Genomic DNA, 25,262 nt, shown 5'->3' on the forward strand with positions numbered 1-25,262 from the left:
GAATAGCATTGCCACATTGTGCAGTGCCATCTGCAGTGTTACCATGTCACCTGTCCCACCGGGCTGTGTGTTCTGAATGTGGGGCACTGTGGCCATGGCCAGATGTGCTCAGGACTGAGAGGGAGACCACCGTGAGCAGGGGGCTTTGACCCTGAAGCTGAAGAGAGCTGTGTTTGGTCAGGAGAACCCAGAGGCTGGGCACGTGGGCCACCACATGGCTTGTCTCTGTAGATGAGCAGCTCGCTCTTGTACACGCAAGTGAGGATAGAATCCACTACCTGCCAGTCATATCTGAGAACTCTCTTGAAAGTGATCTTTTGTCTTCCTAGTGTGGAAGTGATTCGTCTTGGACAGAGTTACTTCATAAACTGGGACCTGCAGATGTACTATCCTGAGAAGGACACGCCCGCAAAGGCGAGAACCACCACGCTGAATGAGCAGCTTGGGCAGATCCATTACATTTTCTCTGATAAGACAGGGACCCTCACACAGAATGTCATGACCTTTAAAAAGTGCTGCATCAACGGGCAAATATACGGTGAGTGGAAGTTGTTCCTCAGGCCTGGGGCATGCGTGACCAGAGCTTGCTGTCCCAGAGTTGCTCATACGCTCCCAGTGCAGAGCCCTGGTGGTCATTCCGGGTTGAGTTCAGAAGCTGCATTGCTGGTGGCGTTGGGGACATATGCATGGGAGAGGTCAGCGGTCAGAAATAGGCACACGTTCCTCAAAAAATTAAACATAAAATCACTGTGTGATCCAGCAATTCCACTTCTGGGTTGTATATCCAAAAGAATTGAAAGCAAGGACTCAGAGATATTTGTACACCCATGTTCATAGCAGCATTACTCGTAATAGCCAAAGTGAGGAAGCAACCCAAGTGTCCATCGACAGATGAATGGATAAAGACAATGTGTTATATCCATAGAAAGAAATATTACAAGACTATACTTTCAGGGATCATTTCTATAGTTTGTTACATAGCCTTAAAAAGAAAGGAAATTCTGGCACATGCTACAAAACAGATGAACCTTGAGGGTATTATGCTAAGTGAAATAAGCCAGTCAGAAAAGAACAAATACTTGATGATTCCACTCACATGAAGTATCTAGAACAGTCTAATTTGTAGAGACTAAGTGGAATGGTGGTTGCCAGGGGCTGGGGGGCAGAGAGGAATGGGGAGTTAGTGTTTAATGAGTACAGAGTTTTAATTTTACCAGATGAGAAGAGCTATGGAAGTGGACGGTGGTGATGGTTGCACAACAGTGTAATTATACTTAATGCCTCTGAATTCTGCACTTAAAAATGGTCAAGATGGTAAATTTTATGTTATGTATCTGTCACCACAGTTATTTTTAAAAAGTTGATTTCCATTCTAATATTCTGAAATGTGCTATATATTTGTAAAAATATTACTGCCTTCAAATAGAGTGCTCCAACTTCTAAACAAAGACTTAATACCGTTTTTTTTAAAAAAGCTATAAGAACACCATATGCTTTCCACTTGTAGGAAACTTCATCCTATGAACATGTTTTCACATAGTGAGCATCAGTGAGGAAGGTGGGACACTGGGAGGTTGAGGAAATGGTTCTCATGTGCGTGGCAGTCCATTCTGGGAGATGTAGAGCACTTCAAAGGACATGAGTCTGGCCCCAGAGGAGAGTACAGTGTAGAGGGACACAGGTGCCAGTATTTGTGTCTCTTGACCAGGGGTCAACGAACTTTTTCTATAAAGAGCCAGATAGAAATATTTTAGTCTTTGCAGGCCATATAGGTCTGTATCAGATATTTTTTGTTAAGTCTTGTTTGTTTTTTGCAACTCTTGAAAAATGTAAAAACCCTTCTTATCTTGAGGGTTGTCCAGAAACAGGCTATGAGACCCACAGCACCACCACCAACACAGCAAGATGGGGAGGGACCTCTGGACACAGGTCGTGACTCAATCTGCTTTGTCCTGTCTGTTTTTCAGGAGACCATAGAGATGCTTCTCAAAATAATCATAGCAAAATAGAGGTGAGTCCTTTAACTTAAGGCGTTGTTCGGGGTATGGATTAGTTTCGTAGGGCTGCTGTAACAAATTACCACAAACTGGGTGGCTTAGAACAACAGAGATTTATTCTCGACAGTTCTGGAGGCTGGAAGTCTGAAATCAAAGTGTCAGCAGGGCCGTGCTCCCTCTGAAGGCTCTGGGGAGGAAGCCTTTCTTGCCTTTTCCAGCTTCTGGTGGTTGCCTGCAGTCCTTGGTGTTCCTTGGCTTGTAGACGCAACACTCAGATGTCTGCATGTGTTGTCGCATGTGTTCTCCCTGTGTGTCTGTGTCCAAGTTTCCCTCCTTTTATAAAGATGCCAGTCATTGGATGGGGGCCCACCCTAATCCACTATAACCTCATGTTAACTTGATTATATCTGCAAAGACCTTATTTCCAAGTAAAGTCATATTGACAGGTACCAGGGGTTAGGACTTCAACATATCTATTGTGGGGTGAGGGGACACAATTCAACCCACAACGGAGTGTCTTTTTGTTTTAAGACAGGTGTGAGCCTCTTGACTCTTAAGACTTTGTTAAAATCCTAAGGTGATTTTTGCATAAACACTTGTCTTCAAAGAAAAGGTCGTATCATTTGTTAAGCCCAAACTGGGTTTTTAAATCACATTTTCTTTTCCTTCTCCACTTCTTTCAGCAAGTTGACTTTAGCTGGAATACATTTGCCGATGGGAAGTTTGCCTTTTACGACCATTATCTCATTGAGCAAATCCAGTCAGGGAAAGAGCCCGAAGTCCGGCAGTTCTTCTTCTTGCTCGCTGTTTGCCACACTGTCATGGTGGACAGAATTGATGGTGAGTGTTTCTCTGGCATCTTGGACCTCGGAGACCAGTTTTTTAGTTTACAGGTGACTTGTGCTTGGGACTCAGATGCATATAGAGTAGTAAGCATGACGAGTTTGTGTCACTTTCACTCAAGCACAGAATATTTGTGAGCACCTTTCTCTGGGTGATAAATGAGATAGCAAAGTATGAAGCAAGATTTTGGTCTCTGAAAATGTACATCTTATTCATAGTTAGAGCTCCAGATGTGTTTATCGCTTTCCAAATGAAATCTTATCATTAAAAGAAATGGTTGACTCTTGAGTTATAATAGAAGAAGCAAAATCTTCCCATGGTATCATTACTTAACATTTATTGAGAATGAAGAGTCAAACCTTATTTGGATCGTAAGTGGACTTTAAACTTGGATAATCTTTTCTACAAAATAATTTCAGAGAGAAACTTTTATTTTCTAGATTCAGGTATGTTCAGGGTTTGAAATAATACCAGCCAACGCCCAGGACTCCAAGGTGCCTTTTTTCATTTGAAGGAGCATAATTAATGTGTGTTTGCATGGGAACAAGCAAAGCTGACTTGTAGGTCCCTTTGCAGAATTCTTAAATGTAGCTTGAGAGAGCTTTGTTACAAGTTTGTCCAGTGTCAACGAAAGCTGGTCCTTTGATCACAAATGAACATAATGATAAATTATATAGGTACACATATGCATTACAGAAGGAGCAAAAGGAACCTTTTTGGCATGTCTGTGACAAAGCGTAGTCTGCCTGTCCATTCCCCACTTTAATCGGTGCAGAAGGTCCCTCTGTATTCTGATCCTGAGGTTTCATGTGTAGCAGGTATGAAATCTCCAGAGGAGTATGCATAAAAACTAAAAGTGTAGAAGCTGCATGTGATATGTTGCAGCAAGTATCAGAGAAACCCATTCTCCAAGGATGAATCTAATGGTGCAATAAAGCGAGATAACAGCAGAATTCATATTGGGGGAGATATCTGGAAGGGGGAGCTATTAGCAGGCGAAGTGGGGGAAGATGGAAACAGATGATACTAGGTCACGAGAAACTGAAGCAGAGGTCAAAGTCTGTCTGACCAGCCAAGCACATTTTACTCATACAATAATGCTAAAATATGATGTCTTTAGACAACTTGGTTTTCTTAGGTTTTGACTGATTAGTAAAATTATTCTACTTTTTCTTTGAGTTTGTGGTAGTGTTATTTTGAGAGCTACCCAGCCAACTTAGGCAAATGTACATTAATCTTCTGGTCTCTGTTTTCTTCTTTCCCCACTGGGAGAATGGGAAGAGCCCTGGACTGTGTCCTGGAGATGGGCCATCCCAGTCTTTAGTTCCTCTCGTAACACATAGTACAGACCAGGGTCTTCTGTCTGAGCACCAACTTCCTCACTGTTGCAAGAAGAAGGTTGCAGTTCAAAGTCCCTTCCAGCCCACTATTTGCAGCTCTTTGTCCCACTGTCCACTGCGGCACAGTGTTGTACATCCTGAGGAATCCTCCCTTACAATTGCTTATGATAGGCAATTGCTCTAGCCAATGAGAATGGGGACAAGTTAGAGTTCCCTGTGCAGGAGGTTAAAAGAGAAATTGGTTTGGGCTTTGATACATGAAGGACCTTGAAAGATTCCCTTGGAAGGGACCTTGGCGATAACTCCTCCAAATTTTACAGATAAGGAAATTCAGACCCAGAAAACACAAGGACCTGCCTGAGCTCATACAGCAGGTTAAAATTCATTCTAGCTGAATCCTCCTTACCCTCCACCATGCTGGTGTGCCTTTACTCTTGTGCTCTCATTTTCTCTCTTTTATAAGAATAACAGAGATTGGTTAGTCTTCAACAAGAGAGGCAAGGAAATCCTTTCCTATAAGTTGCCATAAACATCTGAGTAGTTGTACAATTTGTGTGGCCTGAATGTTGAGTACATGTGGAGGCACAATGGGGCTAAGTGTGGAGTTGCTGCATTGGTTTTCTGTTGCTCTGTAATGAATTACCACAGTGGTAATAAACTAGTTTAGTGGTAATTAAAATAGTGGTTTAGTGGCTTAAAACACCCATTCATTAGTTTACAGTTCTCCACGTCGGAAGTCTGGGCATAGCTTGACTGGGTTCTCCGCTCAGGATCTCCCTAAAAATCAGGCTCAGGCCATGTTCTCATCTAGAGCTCCGCATCCTCTTCCAAGCTCATACGGTTGTGGCAGGATGCAGTTCTCTGTGGTGGTAGGACTGAGGTCTCCGTTTCCTTGCTGGCTGTCAGCTGGGGCTACTCTCTACTCCTAGTGACCTGGTGGTCTTCCTCGTTTCTTGCCATATGGTTGCCTCCGTCTTCAAAGCCAGTAGAGAATCTGCCTTCCATCAAACCCCTTTCATGCTTAGAATCTCCTTCCCCAGGAAGAGCCCCATCTGTTTTAAGGACTGACCTAATTAGGTTGGGAACACCCAGATAATCTCCCTATCTTATGGTCAACTGATTTGGACCTTAATTACATCTGCAAAATCTCTTCCCAGCAGTACCTAGATTAGTGTTTGCTTCAATTGCTTGGAGAAGGTGTGTGTCCACCAGCCGGGGCAGGAACCTTGAGGCCGTCTTAGACTCCTGCCTTCCGCAGAGGCCATGTGAGAGCAAAGTGTGAAATGCTTGGAGGCCTTCTCTTCACCTGAAGGTCTTTAAGTCGGAATGCACCATGATTAAAGAGCTATGTCTTAGTAGGTTGGAGCAGGGACACACTGGAGATCAGTGAGGAAGCTTAGGGCCTGGATCAGGGTGGAGTCTTTGGGAAGGATGAGAAAGCCACAAATGTGGGAGACATTTGGCAAGTGATTTGAAGGGGGTGAGATGATTGAGGGGAAAAAGTGGTCAGAAAGGTAACTTGTTTCAAGGCTGCTGACTAGAAGATGATCAGCCAGAGGAAGCTATGGAATCGGGATAATGAGAGATGGGATTTGTGGTTTGAGCATCATCTTTATTTGCATCAGTTTCACGATCCACAGATTAGTCCGTAAAAGAAAAGAAGGTCTCTCTGGTTGCCTCTAAGTGTGCCATCAATAAAGAGTTTTCTCCAGAAATTGTTTCAGAGGCTCCTTTTTTAGTCCAGGTCTCTCCCTGCAGACATCAAGTTGGAGTTCGGACCAGGTCTCTGAAGCTCCTCCCATCTCTATTGGTCTGCAATTCTGGGATTCCATTACTAGAATAAAACGGAGAGATTTTCTTTTGATGGTAAAAATATCAGTGTTTGCTCCAGATATGATTGTCTTACTCATGGGAACTTGACCACCTTTATCATTTTGTTTCTTTTTTCTGTTGGAAATAAGTTTGCCGTCAGTATGATGTAACATATCTGTGTGCCAGCTAAACCTGCTGAAGGGAGGGGATTGTGTTCTCCCTTCTGCTTGGTTAGCGCTGGTTAAATATTTTGCCTTCTGGCAGTGTGTGTGTTTGTAGAATGGCTGGATTTAGCAAGTAATTCGTAACTTCTGGTGTATGACTTTCTGGGTGAACAAATAGAGAAGCTAAAATGTCATCTTTAATTACTAATTTCTTAATTAGCCATTCTTAATTGGGAAGTGATTAATACTGACTTAATTAGAGTGAACCGTCTGAGCGGGTACATGAAGGAAGGGGGGGGATCACCCTGGAGCATCCTCCCCTTCCACGGAAACCTGATGGTATAAAAAGCTGCCCATACATCCATGGTCTGCATCCTGCTCAAACCATGGTGGAAAATTAAATGCGTTTTTCTGTGAAAATTCACCTGACCGTAGAAATACCTTTCTTTCCACTTCGAGACAGAAGAACTAGATTGGAAAAATAGAACATTTTGGCTGAGCAGAGGGTTTTTTAAAAAAACATTTTACTGATATACAACATGTGTACAGAGACAAGCATATAGTTCAATGGATTTTCACACACTGAATACTCCCGTGTCATGAGTACCCAGATTTTTACAAAAAGAACATTATCAATCCACTAGGAGTGCCTTTTCTGTTCTCCTTTAGTCATTGCCCCTCCAAAGGTAACTATAATTAGAAATAAAACGTTGACGTTTAAGCTAACTTTGAACAGAATAGGTTAGCTTTGTTGGTTTGATGTTCTGTATAAATGGAACCATGTACTTGCGTGTCTGGCTTACTGAACATTGTGAGATTTATGCCTATTATTGAAATGTACTTGTGACTAGAAGGCAGTTTTCCATTATCCAGCTTTTAAAACATCAAACTATTGAACAGATTGATGAATTATGAGTTGGCTTTTTTAATATGAAAATATAGCGAAGGTGAAGTAAACATACTCTTCTAGAGGGAAGAGAAACTGGTACAACCCTTTTGGAAAACAAATGAGTAATAAGTAACTAATAGGCTTAAAAATTATCAGTATTCTCTTGCTCATATTTCCCTACTAGGAAGCTATCCTTAGAAAATAAAGACAGGAAAACCTTTACACACATACAAAATGGTTATTACAATGTTATTGTTGAGGACAAAAAATTTTGGAAATAAACTAAGTGTCTGTACCAGGAAATGGTGACATGATATGTTTACTTTCTTTAAAATAATGTGTAGAGAGAATTTTGAAAGCTATGGCAACATGCTCGAAATATAATGTTAAAATAATCAGACTGTAGATGTATATTCAGTGTGATAGACACTATTACAGAAATGGGCTTTTTCTAAAGGACTGGAAGGGATTATAATAACATGTCAATAGGGTTGTTTTTCCTTTGGATGATGGGATTATGGGAATTATTTTCCTGTTCTTGGATATTTATTTTTAACTTCTGGTTTATATTACTCTTTATAATTAGAAATAACACTGTAAAGTTTAAAAAGTGTTAATGGTGGCATACCCCTTCAGAATCAATGACTCGGGGGCTGGCCCCCTGGCCGAGTGGTTAAGTTTGTGCGCTCCATTCAGTGGTCCAGGGTTTCACCGGTTCGAATCCTGGGCGTGGACATAGCACCACTCATCAGGCCTTGCTGAGGCGGCGTCCAACATGCCACAGCTAGAAGGACGTACAATTAAAATATATACAACTATGTACTGGGGGCTTTGGGGAGAAAAAGGAAAACATTAAAATCTTAAAAAAAAATTATTTAAAAAAAAAGAATCAATGACTTGTTTTCTTGGGGATGTTTTGGGCTTTGTGAGACATCCTCATCCCCCATGTAAATGAACCTCAGTGGTGAACTCTTGGTGGTGACCTCTGCTGTTGTCCTTACAGCTTTTCTGGTTCTTTCTCCTGCTTCTTTTGTTAGGTCAGCTCAACTACCAGGCGGCCTCCCCTGATGAAGGCGCCCTCGTAAGCGCTGCCAGGAACTTTGGCTTTACCTTCCTGGCCAGGACCCAGAACACCATCACCATCAGTGAGATGGGCACTGAGAAGACCTACAATGTTCTCGCCATTTTAGACTTCAACAGTGACCGGAAGCGGATGTCTATAATTGGTAGGTCTCCCTCAGAGTATGTCTGTAAATCATTTCATTCATTTAGATGCTGTCTTTCGCATATTTCATTTAGTGATGCCAGGGTAAAGGAGGCGATGAATGAACCACTTGGCTCCTGGAAGATTTCCACAGACTTATTGAAACTAGTGTTTTCTTTCCTTCATTCTGCGCGATATCTGTCGCTCAAAGGGACAACTGCAGTCTCTGAATCTTGCAGATGTTGACGTCCTTCAACAACATGGGCTGCCAGCTGCTGAATCTGGGGTGGCAGCAGAGTGGGTGGTTGACCCACAACATGTGCTTTTATTTTGTGAGCCCCGCTGAGCACCTCTGTTCTACACCCGATGTCAGACAAGGCAGTATGCAGCAGGAGAGGAGTTCTGAGAAAAGTTAAGGCTGTGCTTGCGAATCAAAATCGTACCTCCGGTCCAGGCACGTTACAACAGGCCACCAAGCGGAGATGATGATCTCTTCCTAATACTGAATTGTTTTAAGTTCACAATTTGAAATAATTTCAAACTTACAGAAAAATTGCAAGAATGATTTAAAGAACTCCTGTATATTCTTCCATATCCACCTATTAGCCTTAGCCACATACTCTTTGCCCTTTTCATTATATACAGGTTCTTGTTTTCTGAACCATTTGCGAATAAATTGCAGATCTAATGTCCCTTCCCCTAAATAGTAGATGTTTCCTAAGAACAGGAACAGTCACTTCTATATACAATGTGATGATCAGAATCAGAAGATTTAACATGGTACATCATTATTATATAATCTATAGAACATTTTTCAAATTTTACCAGGAATTTTTTTTCTTTCTTTTTTCTGGTTCAGGATCCAACTCAAGATTACACATTGCATTACATGATCAATACATGCCTGGAACAGTTCCTCAGCAGGGTTTTGATCTTTCATACTTTGACATTTTTGAAAAGCACAGGCCGGTTATTTTGTGTCAAGTCCCTCAATTTGGATTTGTCCGATGTTCCCTCATGATTAGACTCAGGTGATACATTATTGGCAGGATGAGCACAGAGATGAGGCTGCATTCTCCCCAGCACATCGCATCAGAAGGCTCACCATCATTGGCCATGTTAGCTTTGATCACTCAGTTAGATGGTGTCCACAAGATTTCTCCGCTGTGAGATTGAATTTTTAACCAATAAAAATATACATGTTTCAAATACGTGGAGAAAGAGATCAGACTAAGGGTTACCAGGGGGAAAGGGGCTGAGGGGTGGGAATAAGGGATAAAGGTGTACATATATATGGTGACAGACAAATAACAATGTACAACTGAAATTTCACAGTGTTATAAATTACTATGACTTCAATAAAAATAAAATAAAATAAATATATATGTTTAACTGCCTACTGAACTCTGAGTAGGCTCATTTTACTGAGCACTTTCCGTGTGGCTAGCACTGATCTAGGCTGATTATCATGCCTGGCATCTCTGTGGGAGAACTTAAAATCTCGTTAGCTATGAGGCACATACTATAGTTAAGTTACTGCACAGATCAAACAATCCAAGAAAATGGTCACAAGGAGACATGTGATGGTCTGAATATTAAAGGCAGTGTGTTATGGGTTTATAGGTAAGAAAGATTCCTGTGGCAGGGACAAAGAAGGCTGTATGGAAGAGAGTAACTAGCACAGGGTGTGGCACACAATAGGGAGTCAGTAAGTATTTGCTGAAAGAATAAGTCAAGATATGAGCAGACTGAGGAAATCTTTTCATATTTATTTCACAATCACGTCATGTGTAGATACTGGCTTACCAGCTTTGTCGCGAGCAAAGTTTTTCTAGGTGCATTGATGATCTTAAACTAATAGTGAATTATTTGCATAGTAATACTTAATTAACTTTTTAAATGTAATTTTCTATTAAGAAATCAAACCTAACTTTATTGTTTGTTTTTCCTTCTCTTGCTACTAGTAAGAACCCCAGAAGGCAATATCAGGCTTTATTGTAAAGGGGCTGACACTGTAATTTATGAACGGTTACATCAAATGAATCCTACAAAGCAAGAGACGCAGGATGCCCTGGATGTAAGTCTGACTTTCACTCTTTGTGCCACAGATTCCAGACTCACTTTCTGGTACTATCTCTTAATCTCGAGTGAAAGCTTTGTGTTAACTGTTGACCCCTCCCTTGTCCTGAGGCAGTTGAATGGAAAGAGCACCAAAGTAGGAATATGGCAGGCTGGTTCTGGTTCTGGTTCTGCCCCTGCCTTCCTAGTAAATGACCACATGCCCTTTCCCAGCATCCCAGGTTGGCAGGATCTGCAGGACTGGCCCAGAGGAATGACTGGTCTCTCTTCCAGTGACCTTGAGCAAGCTACATAACCATACTGTGCTGTAGTCTTAATATTTGTGTCACTCCCAAGAATTCCACCAACCTCCTAGTATATAGTGAAGGAAAGAAAGCATATTCATATATGACAGGGCGTGACAAAGCAATGCATTGGACGGTTGAGTTCTGATACCTTTGCTAGTGAATCACTTTGGTCTTCATTACTTCAAACTTGTTATTTTAGGGACCTGTATGTACTTAGTCCAATGATATTGCAATTACTCAGAATATTTCTGGAAATTTCCCTTTTGGAATTGCCTACCATTCCTCATATTGTTTTGGTTCACTATAATGATGGCAATGAAGTATAGTGGATATCCATCTGGCCTGGTGTCCCAGTTCTGCCTCTTTGCTTGTTTTGTGCCCTTGAGGGACATGGTTGTTGTCTCAGATGAATCATTAATTGCCCGTGTGAAAGAGGAAGAGGATAATTCCTATCCTGGAGGGTTGTTGCAAGGGAAAGCATCTTGTACAGTTTCCAGCACTTAGTAGATGCTTAATAAAGGGTGGTTTCTTCCCTTCACATTAAGCAGCTGATTGAGTTCTGAGGCCAGCCAAAGGTTCTTCAGAAAGAACCCTGACGAATTTGCTGTTTACTAAGTGGGGTCACATTTTAGGGTTATATATGTTGCTGAAGCAGTTACAATGGATAATTTCTCATGAGGATATGAACTGTGGCAGTCTAATCAAATACATGCAGAACCTTCCAAAGAATCTTTGAAAGTGAACGTGTAGTTGGGTGAACCAGTTCTACCACCTTGGCTAAACAAGATATGATTGTAAAGTAATAAAACATATTTACTGGTTTATAGTTAAGTGATTTAAAATGGCTTAAATCTGTTCATCGTGATTAAATTTCCCAGAGACTCTTTTTAATTAAAATGTTTGATCTCAGCTTTAACGGCGGCTCGTGTATTTCAGAATTGGCTTGAGGGAATGATACTTGGTTGAGAGTTCATAGTTGATTGGACTTATAACACAGTTTGTGAGAACAAATTATAGTTGTCTGTGTTTACAACGTCATTACACTCCAAGGCAGCTCCCTTCATCTGTTATTTTAAGAGAAAAAGGTTTTCTTCACTTTAGTGACTTGATTTAGAAGAAAGGCCTACTTACCCTTTTAACTAATTTGGGAACTGTAAATACGCTCCTACGATCCTCAGAATATTTAAGAAAACAAAGTATTTGTTCAATCTCCTCTACAGAATGTATTTGTACAGAATTCATCATGTTTCATGGTCTCTTTTTTTTAAATTCTCTTACTGTATTACTTCAAATTAAGATTTCAAACTTGATGTTGAATTACATAAAATTAACTCTTCGTTGGGTGGATGGATTGTCTTTTAAATAAAACAGATCTTTGCAAGTGAGACTCTTCGAACCCTGTGCCTTTGCTACAAGGAAATTGAAGAAAGAGAATTTGAAGAATGGAATAAAAAGTTTGTGGCTGCCAGCTTAGCCTCAACTAACCGGGATGAAGCTCTGGATAAAGTGTATGAGGAGATCGAAAAAGACTTAATTGTGAGTTTTAACCTTTGTAGCTTTTTCTTTGATATTCTAAACAGAATTGGAAATTTTATTGTTTTATCACAGTTTTGATCTCATGCTTGAAAGATAATTCTAACTTCAGCATTTGAAATTGGTACAGTGGAACTAGGTCATTAGAATTCTTTTTTTTGTTTGTTTTTTTGAGGAAGATTAGCCCTGAACTAACATCTGCTGCCAATCCTCCTCTTTTTGCTGAGGAAGACTGGCCCTGAGCTAACATCTGTGCCCATCCCTCCTCCTCTACTTTACATGTGGGACGCCTTGCCAAGCGGTGCCATGTCCGCACCCAGGATCTAAACTGGTGAACCCCGGGCCACTGAAGCAGAACGTGCGCACTTAACCACTGCGCCACCGGGCCGGCCCCTAGAATTCCTTTTTGTTCAACAAGCAAAATAGAAGTTGCCATTATGAGAAACCAAAAGACAGAAAACATGATTCTGATTTTTATGATTAAGTGATTTTTATATCACTTATTAAAATTCATTATGATTTTTACATAGCAAACCAGCATATACTTATTACATTGTGAGAATTACTGAAACAATTTATATTTTGCAAAATCTTGAAACAAAAAAAATATACCGTTGGTAAATGAAGTTTTTCAAAGTTTAATACTTATTGCTTGTAGAGTTAAAATTAATGGGAAATGTTCAACAAATAGCTACTTTTCACTTTCAGCAAGAGAAATTGGCTTATGTTCGAGTAAAGTAGCATATACACCGTGCAAGTGTGTTTTTAATGTCCTTGATTTTGTACTTCCATTTTTGTCTTGGTAAATTACTTTAAGAAAAAAGTTCGGGGCTATTTTAGCTTGTAGTGAGCGTGAAACACGGCAGCCTTCCCTGTCAAGGCCGGCCGTCGGCCCCCATAGAACACCAACTGGGCCGTGTAATTAGCCCTTCTTCCTTTGGTAGGTTGGCAGACTGAAATTATGGAACATTTTTGGGTTATTTGCTAATTCCTTTTTTTAAATATACATTCCAGCTGTTGGGAGCTACAGCTATTGAAGACAAGCTACAGGATGGAGTCCCAGAAACCATTTCAAAACTTGGAAAAGCTGACGTTAAGATCTGGGTACTTACTGGAGACAAAAAGGGTAATCCATTGTGTAGGGAATCATATCTGTTCACTGACAAATATTCATAGTTCCTGTCTCCCTTGCCCAGGATGACCTTCTCAGACTTCCAACTTGTGCAAACGCTATCCATTTCTTTGAGACGAGACACTCTCCCTAAGAAGCCCTTCTCTGTTATTCCAGCCCGCCCTGACTGCATCCTTCCCCAAACCCCCTCCGGAGCAGAGTTTATTCCTTTTAATTGAGCTCCTGGTCGCATCTTTCTGGTTGTGATTAGTCGTCTTCTCCAGCCAGACATGGGCTCTGTCCTGAAGGGCCATCCTTCCCGTCCCTTCTGCCTCCCCAGCACTGTGCCATTTCTTGGGCATAGAGCAGAACAATACCAAATGCTGGACGACAACTTTTGTTTTCTTGCCCATTTTATTCGTTGAAAATTATAATTAAAATTTTATACCCAAGGGAAGATTTTAATTTTTTAAGTTTAGAACTCAACAAGGAGTTGTTTGGCATTGATACTTTATGCCACAAGCCACCCATGGGAAACCAGAGAATTTCTCTTACTCTGACTGACATTGTTAGTAGGTTACACACTCTGATAAGCTTAGGAAATCCTGACTTTCGACAAATACCAGTGGGTGGTGATGGAAAAAGAGAAAACATCTCCAGTAGGAGCCCCATGTGAGGGCTTATGGAAGTGGTTATCCTTTTTTTCCCTTGTAATGGAATGATTAAACCACAGGAACTAAATGTGTTTAGTATTTCAATGGATTTATTAAATAACCAGTTTATGTATTTGATATTGTAGCACATTTCACTATTGAAAACATCTCAAACCAGACTTTGACTTACACTTATTTTATTACAGAGAAAGGGATTTTTTTTTCTTTATGTGATTTCTATACCTTGCTATAAAAAACAAGCATGTTTGAATCTGGCTATTTCATTAATAGAAAAAAAAATCATCATTACTAGGTAAAGTTGATTATTAAATTCATCAGTCATAACAACATTTGACTTAATTTTTTTCTGTTGTAGAAACTGCTGAAAATATAGGATTTGCTTGTGAGCTTCTCACTGAAGACACCACTATCTACTATGGGGAAGATATAAGGTACGTAGAGGGCCTGCTGTGGGGGAATATGTTGTGTCTTATTTTTATAAAGGCATGGCTGGATGCGGTAGACACGACACATGTGGAGAAGCGGACGCTAGAATGTCACTTTCGTTTCCTCTGATTTCAATGAAGCGAGAGAACAATAGGCAGTTCTTAGTTACCATGGTTTGGCCTTATTTTGAGCAAATCTTAGTTTTAGGGAAACTGGGGGCTTTTATTGGCCCTTCAGGGGCCATTTTTCTCTGTTAAAAGCCCTCAGTGCTTGTCTGCTGAAAAAGGAATTGGGCCTGAGACATCACTAACAAATTAATATGAATTATATTCATGTATTGCCTTTTCTAGGAATTTTAACTTTTGAAAGGAAATTAGAAGAAAAAACCCACGCAGTCCTGCCTGGAAGAAAACATTTGGGTGGGTTATATCTGTAGTCTTGTCTGCATGGGGCAGGCCTGATATCTCAACAGTTGGCTCATGCTAAAACACTCGTTAGCCCTGAATCGGAGTCACAACAGACCTGGAAATGAGTAGGGAAAAGGCCCTGTCTTGTTATGAAGCTGAAACTGTGCTCCACACAGTTGCCAGGATACATTTCCCAGTGCCTTGACAGTTCCATTTATTCCTCAAGGCTTTTCCTTATGAGCCTCCCTCAGGCTGTCACAAGGCCAAATTAAACTGTTAACATACACACTTGCCTAGTCTGGTAAGATGATGGGGGAGCTGATGTTTATTAGTCTTCTTTCTACTGATGATGCTAGAGCTTTTGCGAGTACTTCCAGGATATTAGGCACTCTGCGAAATTAAACAAAATCAGTAGCCTTATAATTGAAATAGATCCATTCTCTCTGAGTGGAGATATGTAAACCATGCCTCTTTGTGCTTATAGATTTTAAAAAATAGAAATAGACAAATAAATACTAATATGTTTACTTAAGTAGTTTCTTGGTTTCAAGTAATTTGGTTAATTACCTCATGGTTTGGTTTATTTCTTGTAGATAGAGGCCTTCATAAATTTCTGGTCTCTCTTTTGAAAGTGTTGAAAATTTGGCCCTGAGATAAATTAGAAGATAAAATTTATGCAAGTAGCAAATTTTATGATCATTCTCTTAGCTCAGTTTACCTTTATAGAGAGATGAATCATCCTTTAGGTAGTTCCCGAAAGGGTGATTTCTGTAGAAGGGTTTGACTGAATAACTTCATATTTTTCTCTTCCAGGCTTTTAGTGATAGGTCTTGAAATTCCTTGTTTTCAACTTGGAAATGAGAATTAAATTAACAGGCAGAAGGATAGTAGATACCTAATTCTCTAGTGCAGTCGTTCTCAACGGGGGCTATTTTGCCTTCCAGGGAACATCTGGCAATGTCTGGAGACATCTTTGGTTGTCACAGTGGGGGAGAAGGGATGCTGCTGGGTTCTAATGGGTAGAGGTCAGGGATGCTGCTAAACATCCTACAATCCAACGGACGGCCACATACAACAAAGAATGATCTGGCTCGAGACATCAATAGTGCCAAGGTTGAGACACCTGCTCTTGAAGGTGAAAAATAATGGTTCTGTGTGTGTAATGAGGGAAGCCCAAGGCTGAGAGTTAAGACACCTGAGTCTTCATTCCAGTTTTCCTGTCAACTTGCTGCAGCAAATTGCATCATCTCTCCTGGGCTTGATTTCCTTATTTGTAACACAAAGAGATTGGATAAGATATTTACAGTCCCTTCTACTCCAAAATGCCACGACTCATTTTTCTATCACGTGAAGGTGTTATATGTGGTCTTCTCAATAATGCATTGATGTAAAGCTCTGAGAATTTCTAAGATCTTTATGTGGAAATAAAACAGAAGCCACTGTTTATAATATAGTAGGGGTCACTCCAGTGTGTTATAATTCAGATTAGGATCGCCTTTCTTCAGTTGCTTGTGAACACATTTCCAACTGTTTCTTCCTTTAGCTGTCTTTGGCAAATAACGAAGCACCAGGAACATGGTACCCCCATGGTGGAGGAATCCAGACTTAGTAAGATCATATGTCATCCAAGTAAAACATGAGCAAAGGACTTGACCAGACATTTCTCCAAAGACGATATACAAATGGCCAACAAGCATATGAACTGATGCTCAGCATCACTAATCGTTAGGGAAATGCAAATTAAAACCACAGTAAGATATCACCTCACACCCACGAGATGGCTACTAACAAAAAAACCCAGAAAATAACGAGTGTGGGCAAGGATATGGAGAAATTGAAACTCTTGTGCACTGTTTGTGGGAATGTAATGTGGTATAGCCACTGTGGAAAATAGTATGGTGGTTCCTCAAAAAAATTAAAAAATTACCATGCCAGCAATCCCACTTCTGGGTCTATACCCCAAAGAATTGAAAGCAGGGACTCGAACAGATATTTGCACACCCACGTTCATAGCAGCACTATTAACAATAGCCAAGAGGTAGAAGCAACCCAGTGTCCATCGGTTGATGAATGAATAAACAAAATGTTGTATAGCCATACAATGGCGTACTGCTCACCTTTAAAAAGGAGGGAAATACTATCCCATGCTACAACATGGAGGAATCTCGAGGACATGTTAAGTGAAATAAGCCAGTCACAAAAAGACAAATACTGTATGATTCCACATATGAGCTATCTAGAATAGTCGAATTCATAGAAACAGAAAGTAGAGTGGTGGGTACCAGGGACTGGGGGCCTGGAAATAGGGAGCTGTTATTTAATGGGTATAGAGTTTCCGTTTTGAGAGATGAAAGTGTTCTAGTAATTGTTACACAACAATGTGAATATACTTAATATTACTGAACTATGCACTTGGAAATAGTTAAGAAGATAAATTTTATGTAATGTGTTTTTTACCACAATTTTAAAAAGAGATTCTATGTCAAAATTATCTCATAGTCAAAGGCCTGTTTATAGTCTCGTACTTTAAACACTTAAATTTCTTTTTCCCTAGTGCTCTTCTTCAAACAAGGATGGAAAACCAGAGGAACAGAAGTGGAGTCTATGCAAAATTTGTAGCCCCGGTGCACGAACCCTTTTTTCCACCTGGCGGAAACCGTGCCTTAATAATCACTGGTTCGTGGTTGGTATGTATCATTAGTGTACCTGTGCCTTTGGCTCAAACTAAAGCAGTTCATTATGGAACAATTTTAGACCGTTTTCCTTATTAACTGCCAACCTGAAGATCTTAGTCTATAAATGATAGTGTGATTTCCCAAGTTTGAGACTTGTTATAAGATATATGAAAGGAATTATACCAAACTGGTAACAGTGCCTACACCAGGTTTATCAATTAGTGGATAATTTTAATTTTCTTCTTTGTACATTTTTGTATTTTCTAAATTTTTATAGTAAGTATGTTGTATAATCAGAACAATATAATCAATGATATAACCCAAGAATTATCCTTCACATAATCAAAGTCTTGGGAATGGTATTCTTGATAGAAAAACCAAAATGGTTTAATCCTTTCCCTCTCTGACTTCATAGAATGAGATTCTTCTAGAGAAAAAGACCAAAAGAAGTAAGATTCTGAAGCTGAAGTTCCCCAGGACAGAAGAAGAAAGACGAATGCGGACGCAAAGTAAAAGGAGGCTGGAAGCTAAAAAAGAGCAGCAGCAGCAGAACTTTGTGGATCTGGCCTGCGAGTGCAGCGCAGTCATCTGCTGCCGGGTCACCCCCAAGCAGAAGGCGATGGTGGTGGACCTGGTGAAGAGGTACAAGAAAGCCATCACGCTGGCGATCGGAGACGGGGCCAATGACGTCAACATGATCAAAAGTGAGTCTCGTGCAGGCAGCCAGTGCAACCTGACTTGCTAAGAGAAGAAACGGCAGGAACGTTTTTGGGGGTAGTTTTTTCAGATTTCATTGCTTAAGCTTTCATAAAGCAGACATTTTATAAAGGTACTTAACCATGATGGGTACACCTGTGACCCTGCCCTCAGGAGGTTTACAGTCCTTCCAGTAGGAAAGAGCAGGCATGGCAGGGCTATTCATAGAATGCCAAGTAGAAGACGAGTTCCACATGGGAGAATTTATCCTTCTTTGTTTCCTTCTTTTTACAAATGTTTGGATTTTTTTTTCCTCTTGCTGCTTCTCCTCCCATATTTCTTTGGGGCTTATTAAAAATCTTGCTATTTAATGAGTTTTGTTAAAAATTCTGCTGAGCTTGGCATAAATTGTTGAACTCTCCCTGGTGTTTGTTTTGGGAATGTTATTCTCCCTCACCTAAGGGTCTTTCTTGCCTTTGGTAGATCTGTTAGAACTTCCCCATTGGGTGAACTAGGCTGAGCTCAGTGACATCTTTGGCATTGAAGCAGAGCTCCATCCTCCTGACCTCCCCAGAAGACTGCCAAGGGTTGTTTTGCTGATTGGAGGACCCTAGGTTCCCACAAATTAAAGGACTGAGTCCTATCATGCAGAACTACAGTTGTGCTGGAATTAAAGCAGGCAGATCCAAACCCTCATCAACATGTCTGAATCCTGGTCCTTTTTTTCTCTCTATACTACTATTAGGGAGTATCTTGTAAGGAAAATGCCCAAACTAGTGAGACCTAAACACTTGTCCTCATCTTACTGCCAACATACTGTGTCACCTTGGTCTTATGCTCAGGCCTGTTTTCTCATCTGAAAACAAGAAAATTGTGTCCGACGTCACCTACAGCTTTGTGATATTGTTAAGATGAACTGTTACATGACTACAGTGTATACGCATGTCCTGTGGTGCTGGGTGGTTTAAATGCATTATGTATAACTAGGTTTTAATTCAGCCTATTTTTGTAACTCATGCATCTGTCTCTTTCTTTTCTTAGAGTATCTTCCTCCTCCTTGATATAGAGAATATTCCAACTTTTCTTCCTCAGCAGGAGTCAGCTCTATGATGTACGCCTTCTTCCTTATCATGAGTACGTCTGTCGCCACTGCCAGCTTAATTCCTCTCCACTCTGTTTTGCACATGCCGGTCCTACCATACAAATGACGTTTCTTGCTCAGAATTAGATCTGCTTCTTACCTCTGTAGCCAGTACTAGTTTATTTTCCATTGTGTATCCTTAAGGGCAAGGAACTCAAACATTATTTTTATTCAGTTATAATGTAGACTTCTAGATGTTGGATTGGGGGGCCATTACCTTGCAGATTTACCATCTGATTATATAACTTGGACTTGAAAATATTTTTCTTCCTCTGAGTTCACCAGCTGATAGTGAAAAGGATCACAAAAAGTCAAAATAGATAACTTTATAGAGACTTGTTTTTCTTAAGTTGTCTTAACAATTTTATTAAGCTCTGTTGTGTGGCAAGTGCTTTTATATATAAACTACAGAGCATCCATTTGGCACACAAATCAAGGAATCTCTGAGGTCTCTTTGGAAGTCAGTAGCTTTATCCAAGTATTGTTAGTGCCTATTTGTACTTTCATCTCTTTCAACTATCATCTCTTTCAACAGCATCAAGAACATTATACAGAAAGAAATTGTTTGTTGTTTATAAAGAAGTAGAGTGAAATTTAAGTGTCAAAAAGAATCTGACCATTTGCTAACATGTTTCATGTTTAGCAGTGTTCTCCAGTAGAAGTGGAGGGCCTTGCAACCCACCACATTTTTGTCCCCAGCGAGGATCTAAGGACTCGCATAAGCTACCCTCCCCCTCTCTTGTGCCTAAAGATGTCTACTGGCTGGTGGGTGTTTTGTTTGTTGGTCTAAAACCCTAAGAATGAACAAGCAGCATGTGAGAGGTGAGACTGAGGCAGAAAGCCTTGAGGAAATGATGGGTTTGTTAAGGAATTATGAAGGAGCCTACCAATGAGGCATCTGAAACCACATTTGGAACTTCTGGAAAGTCTAGGTGCCTATATTTAGATTTTTGGGAAAAAACAGTGTGGCCTTATAAAGTGCATTTGTTCAGTTGCCTTGAATCACCTGTGAACTGCGACAGTGTTCATTGCACATACTGTCCTTGGTCTGCTCAGCAGAAAGGTTGGAATGGATGCCAGGGCCCGTGGCAGTGTTTCCTGTTCCTTGGCTCCAGCAGAATCGCCACATTTCCCTCCGTTGCTTGTTCAGGAAAGAAGGCCATGGTTTGGTTGAAAGAGCAGTTTGGCAACCACAACTAGTCATTAGTATTTGTGTGTTTTGAAATCGGTCATAAATATTGAATGAGATGCAATTTATTCTGTTTTTGAGAATTGCAAAGTGTTATTGAAAACTTAGGTTTGGACAAGTTGCTGTGCTGTGTTTTGAATTTGCCAGACCTTGTGTTCTGCAACTGGGGCGGGATTTTTGGAGCTTCTTTTAGTTGGAAACTCTGCTGAGTTGGCAGTGACTTCTCAGGGTCTGAGTAATAATAGGTTGTGTTCTCCAGCATATGTTCTCTAAATCATCTCAATATCTGTCTTCACTTTCATGACTTTTAAGACCTAGACAAAATTCCTAATTCTCTAAGTCGAAAATGTGATTTAATGACTATTGGAAGGATGGATGGAATTGTCTTTTCATTTTTATCCATCCTGGAAGCTTTCCGTCCTGCAAAAAATTGCATGCCTTAAAGTCATGGTGGGCCATGAATAAGCCTTTGAAAGTTTAATAGTATCTTAGTTAAAACTTTTGATTATATGTGTTGGAGAACAACCAAAGCTAACTTATGACAAAACTAAATTTATTTTAAAAGCTGCAAATATGTCCCATGCTGCCCAAGAAACCAGGCCTGAGAAGATGCTGGAACCAGGACTTGAAACTGCACCAGGAACCCAGTGTCTGTCTGTCTCTCTCTCCTTGTCTCTGGGTTACTTTATTTCTCTGCCTCGCAGAACCCCTCAGAAAGAAATATATCCATGCCATACCTCAGTAATTTACATGTTAAAGTTCCAAACACAAACACCCAAATCCTAATTCCAGATGCTGAGAGAGAGACTGACTGGCCCAGCTTGAGTTTTCTATCAATCAGAGTGTAATACAGGAAACAGACACCTTTAGGTACTTGAAGCAGGAAATGATTAATACAGGGGGCTGGGTGCTCATAAAAGCTCTGGATGGACTGAAGAAGCAGAGTGTCTAATGTCTGGGTCACTCACCAGAGGAGCTTCTAGCTTTGAGGGTCCTCTGAAGAGCTTTTCAATTGAGAAGGCTTTGCAGTTGTCTACCAACATCTGGCAACTGGACAATGGATATGAACTCTGCTGCAGAAATGCCAAAAAGGGAAGTGATGCTGGACTTCAATTCACTTCTGCTTCTAAGTCACAAGTAGGAAGAAACAGTGGAACTTAAATCACAGAGAGACTCTAGCTGCCAGGGAGTCTGGATAACGTAGGGCTTTTATTTGCTTCCCCACCTCTCCAGTTAGAACAAGGATGGAGTGAAGGTTGAGAGAGCCAATTCGTAGTATCTACCTCAGATTACATATCTGCTCAGGGCTGACTCAGCTGTGCCCAGGAAGGCAGGGAAACACAGTTCATGTGGGTGCCTGGGGCTCACCCTGTGGGTGGGAAAGATAGTTTAAGAGCTGAGCAGATAATCCAAATGGAATTCACCACCCACCTGAGATCCGTTCACATTTATGGAGGCCCAACCATGTGCTCTGTTTAGCAACTTGTACCTCTGCCTTTGAGTTCAGAAACTGGGGGTGGGGGATAGAGAGCAGGAGTTTTCATATTTATTGTTCCATCAATGTCTGCCTTTGTTCTTTGTTTTGCTATGGAAACATTTTTATCATCTCAATGTTTTGTCTTAAAATAGGCTTATGATTCACAGTATCTTCTCCCTCTGCCCCATAGCTGCCCACATTGGTGTTGGAATAAGTGGACAAGAAGGTATGCAAGCCGTCATGTCGAGTGACTATTCCTTTGCTCAGTTCAGATACCTGCAGAGACTGCTGCTGGTGCATGGCCGGTGGTCTTACATAAGGATGTGCAAGTTCCTACGATACTTCTTTTATAAAAACTTTGCATTTACTTTGGTTCACTTCTGGTACTCCTTCTTCAATGGGTACTCTGCACAGGTAATATAACATCATCATTAATTAATTGATTTGATTTGATTTGCAGTTTTGGTGTTCTCTCTCTTAATAGTTGAGGCATAGATTAATTCAGATTAGAGATTACTTTTCCAAAATATTTCTGATGCTTTAAAAATATTTTATGTTGCCTTTTAAAAGGTGAAATTTGTTCCTGGTCTACTGGCTTTTGTTTATGTGTCTTTGCTCTCACCTTATGTATTTTTTCCAAGTTACCTTGTATTAAGAATAGTGATAACAAATTGTTCAACTTTGAAAGTATAAAATTATGTGGTGACCACAGCTCAAGGAATTATATAAATTTTGGATGATCATAGATCTATTATCATGTTTCCGTTTACTGGGCTTTTTAAATTTTTATTTTTTGCTGAAATGGACATGGGGGGCATATTTACTATGTTAAAATGGTGATACAGCAGAAAAATATCATTAGTAAAAAATGAACCTAAGTCAGCGCCTGTGGTTGTCCAAACCTCTCTGATGCTCAGAAACAGGGGCCAGGGGCAACTCTGAGCCGGTGAGGCCTTCCTCCTGTCTCCACAGGACTGTATGTAACTGTTAGTGCTGACTGAGCCCTCTTCCTGTATCCTACCCTGAGGACTTGGGTGTGCACAGCCTCGCTTAGCGCTTTCAGAAGCATATTTCTCATATTCAGTCAAATTCTGCTTTACAAAATGTTTAAATGGAAATGCTGGACTTGCTCAAAGTGAAGAAACTTTGAATGGTGCTCCTGAGCTAGTTTTATGTCTTCCAATTCATTATTAAAGGGACATAAAAATGGACGAATCCAGTATTATTCAAATAGAGCAGACTCCTTTTCCAAAAACTTTCTGGAGCATATTCCTCCATTTCCTAGAGGGGGAAATTTAGTTTCATTCTTTGATTCTGCCCATTGCATAGAACCAAATTCATGCCGGCTGCAGGTGTAGCTGAGGGGTGTTTACACTGGCAGGAGAAGCCGCCACTCAGCTTGGGGTCGACCCTGCTTTGAAGAGCAGATGAATGCATATCAACTAGGCTGGAGCTATGTCTTGGTTGCTGACACAGAGACTCTGTAATCTCCTCACAGACGGCGTACGAAGACTGGTTCATCACCCTCTACAACGTGCTGTACTCCAGCCTGCCTGTGCTCCTCATGGGGCTGCTTGACCAGGTAGGAGCCTCGTGCTGACAGGGACACTTCGGGACAGACTGAGCACCTCTTAGAGAAGTTAAAAGCAATTGTTTCAGTTCTTTTGGTTTTGACTTCATTCTGAGTAAACTCTATTATATTTCTGTTGTCAGGCAACAAGAGTAACTGCTGTGCTTCCTATAGTAAAAAGAGAGGACTTTTGGGGCCGGCCCCGTGGCTGAATGGTTAAGTTCGCATGCTCTGTTTCCATGGCCCAGAGTTTCCCTGGTTCGGATCCTGGGCGTGGACATGGCACTGCTCATCAGGCCACACTGAGGTGGCGTCCCACATGCCACAACTAGAAGGACCCACAACTAAAAAATATATATACACAACTATGTACTGGGGGAGATTTGGGGAGAAAAAGCAGAAAAAAAAAAAGATTGGCAACAGTTGTTAGCTCAGGTGCCAATCTTAAAAAAAAAAAAAAAAGGACTTTTGTGCCTGGGTTGAATTCATTGACAAAAGAGTTTATTATCCTCCTTTTGGACAAAAGCTTTCTTGTCTGACTGTATAGTATGTCTCTATAATAATAACTTACTCATTTTAAAAAAGTAAATTATTTTAACACGTTCCAAAATTTATGTTTAATTCCCAAATTAGTTCACATATTATCTAGTAATAATTCTTAGAGAAAATGCTTTAATGAATAAAAAGAATAATTTGGAATTAACTCCTCAACATGTATGTGAAAATACTTTCCCAAAGAATTAGAAACTATATATTCTCTCAGGAGGTAAAAATAGCCTCCCTGTATTTTTTTGACGTTACTAATTTGCTTTCTTTCCATAAGTAGCAGAATAATAATACTTCTCCCTAGTCCCACTCTGAATTAAATATCAATTAATGGCGGACTAAAGTAATGTGGTTGATCCCTGCATGCTGAAACTATTCAGGACTTACCAAGCTGAAACTCTTGGTGAGAAATAAGTTGTAGCATCTCTCTGAGTTCTTTCATCTTGATGGATGGTACACAGCTCTGATTGTGTTTTCCCTTCAAGGATGTGAGTGACAAACTGAGCCTTCGATTCCCTGCCTTATATGTTGTGGGACAAAGAGACTTACTGTTCAACTATAAGAGATTCTTCATAAGCTTGCTGCATGGGATTCTAACATCGATGGTCCTCTTCTTCATACCTTTTGGAGCTTATCTGCAAACTGTGGGACAGGATGGAGAGGCGCCTTCAGACTACCAATCTTTTGCTGTCACAATTGCCTCTGCTCTTATAATCACGGTCAATTTCCAGGTATGTGCCTCTCGTCGCCTGTTTTCAGTGTCTGTAGGTACGTGTATTTCTGTACACAGACCAGCGTGCACACCCACCTGCCTCCCATTCTCCCTGCAGCTGAGCCTCTGCCACCTTACCAAATACGAATGCTGTTTTCACCCCTTACACCAAGCACATTCCTACTTCTTGCCTGAGCCAAGGATAGTTTCTGATCGTTCAGTATTCAAGCCAAATCGTGCCTAGATTATTGAATTCTATTTTCAGAATCCTTAAATCTTTTATTTCTTGCTAAGTCCCCAAAGTGAGTGCTCTGTTCTTCTCTGCTTTCCCAACAGATTGGCTTGGATACTTCTTATTGGACTTTTGTGAACGCTTTTTCAATTTTTGGAAGCATTGCACTTTATTTTGGCATCATGTTTGACTTTCATAGTGCTGGAATACACGTTCTCCTGCCATCTGCATTTACGTTTACAGGTTGGTATTATCTAA

General features: G+C 40.6%; 1 protein-coding gene and 1 pseudogene across 2 annotated transcripts in view; both read left to right on the forward strand.

Annotated features, from left to right (window-relative positions):
• ATP8B1 (ATPase phospholipid transporting 8B1) overlaps positions 1-25,262 on the forward strand; it is a 111,912-nt gene that overhangs the window by 81,350 nt on the left and 5,300 nt on the right. For both annotated transcript variants that reach the window (XM_070512973.1, XM_070512974.1), the window contains 14 exons: positions 330-538; positions 1,968-2,011; positions 2,681-2,837; positions 8,083-8,271; positions 10,214-10,326; positions 11,987-12,151; positions 13,163-13,274; positions 14,289-14,364; positions 17,321-17,453; positions 17,857-18,145; positions 22,135-22,358; positions 23,443-23,526; positions 24,546-24,791; positions 25,109-25,247. In XM_070512973.1, coding sequence (XP_070369074.1) covers positions 330-538; positions 1,968-2,011; positions 2,681-2,837; positions 8,083-8,271; positions 10,214-10,326; positions 11,987-12,151; positions 13,163-13,274; positions 14,289-14,364; positions 17,321-17,453; positions 17,857-18,145; positions 22,135-22,358; positions 23,443-23,526; positions 24,546-24,791; positions 25,109-25,247 — 2,180 coding nt within the window. The remainder of the gene's footprint in view (positions 1-329; positions 539-1,967; positions 2,012-2,680; positions 2,838-8,082; positions 8,272-10,213; positions 10,327-11,986; positions 12,152-13,162; positions 13,275-14,288; positions 14,365-17,320; positions 17,454-17,856; positions 18,146-22,134; positions 22,359-23,442; positions 23,527-24,545; positions 24,792-25,108; positions 25,248-25,262) is intronic.
• On the forward strand, positions 939-1,124 carry LOC123287449 (small nucleolar RNA U3; annotated as a pseudogene).

This window comes from Equus asinus, chromosome 7 (genome assembly GCF_041296235.1).
Source record: "Equus asinus isolate D_3611 breed Donkey chromosome 7, EquAss-T2T_v2, whole genome shotgun sequence".
Lineage (NCBI taxonomy): Eukaryota > Metazoa > Chordata > Mammalia > Perissodactyla > Equidae > Equus > Equus asinus.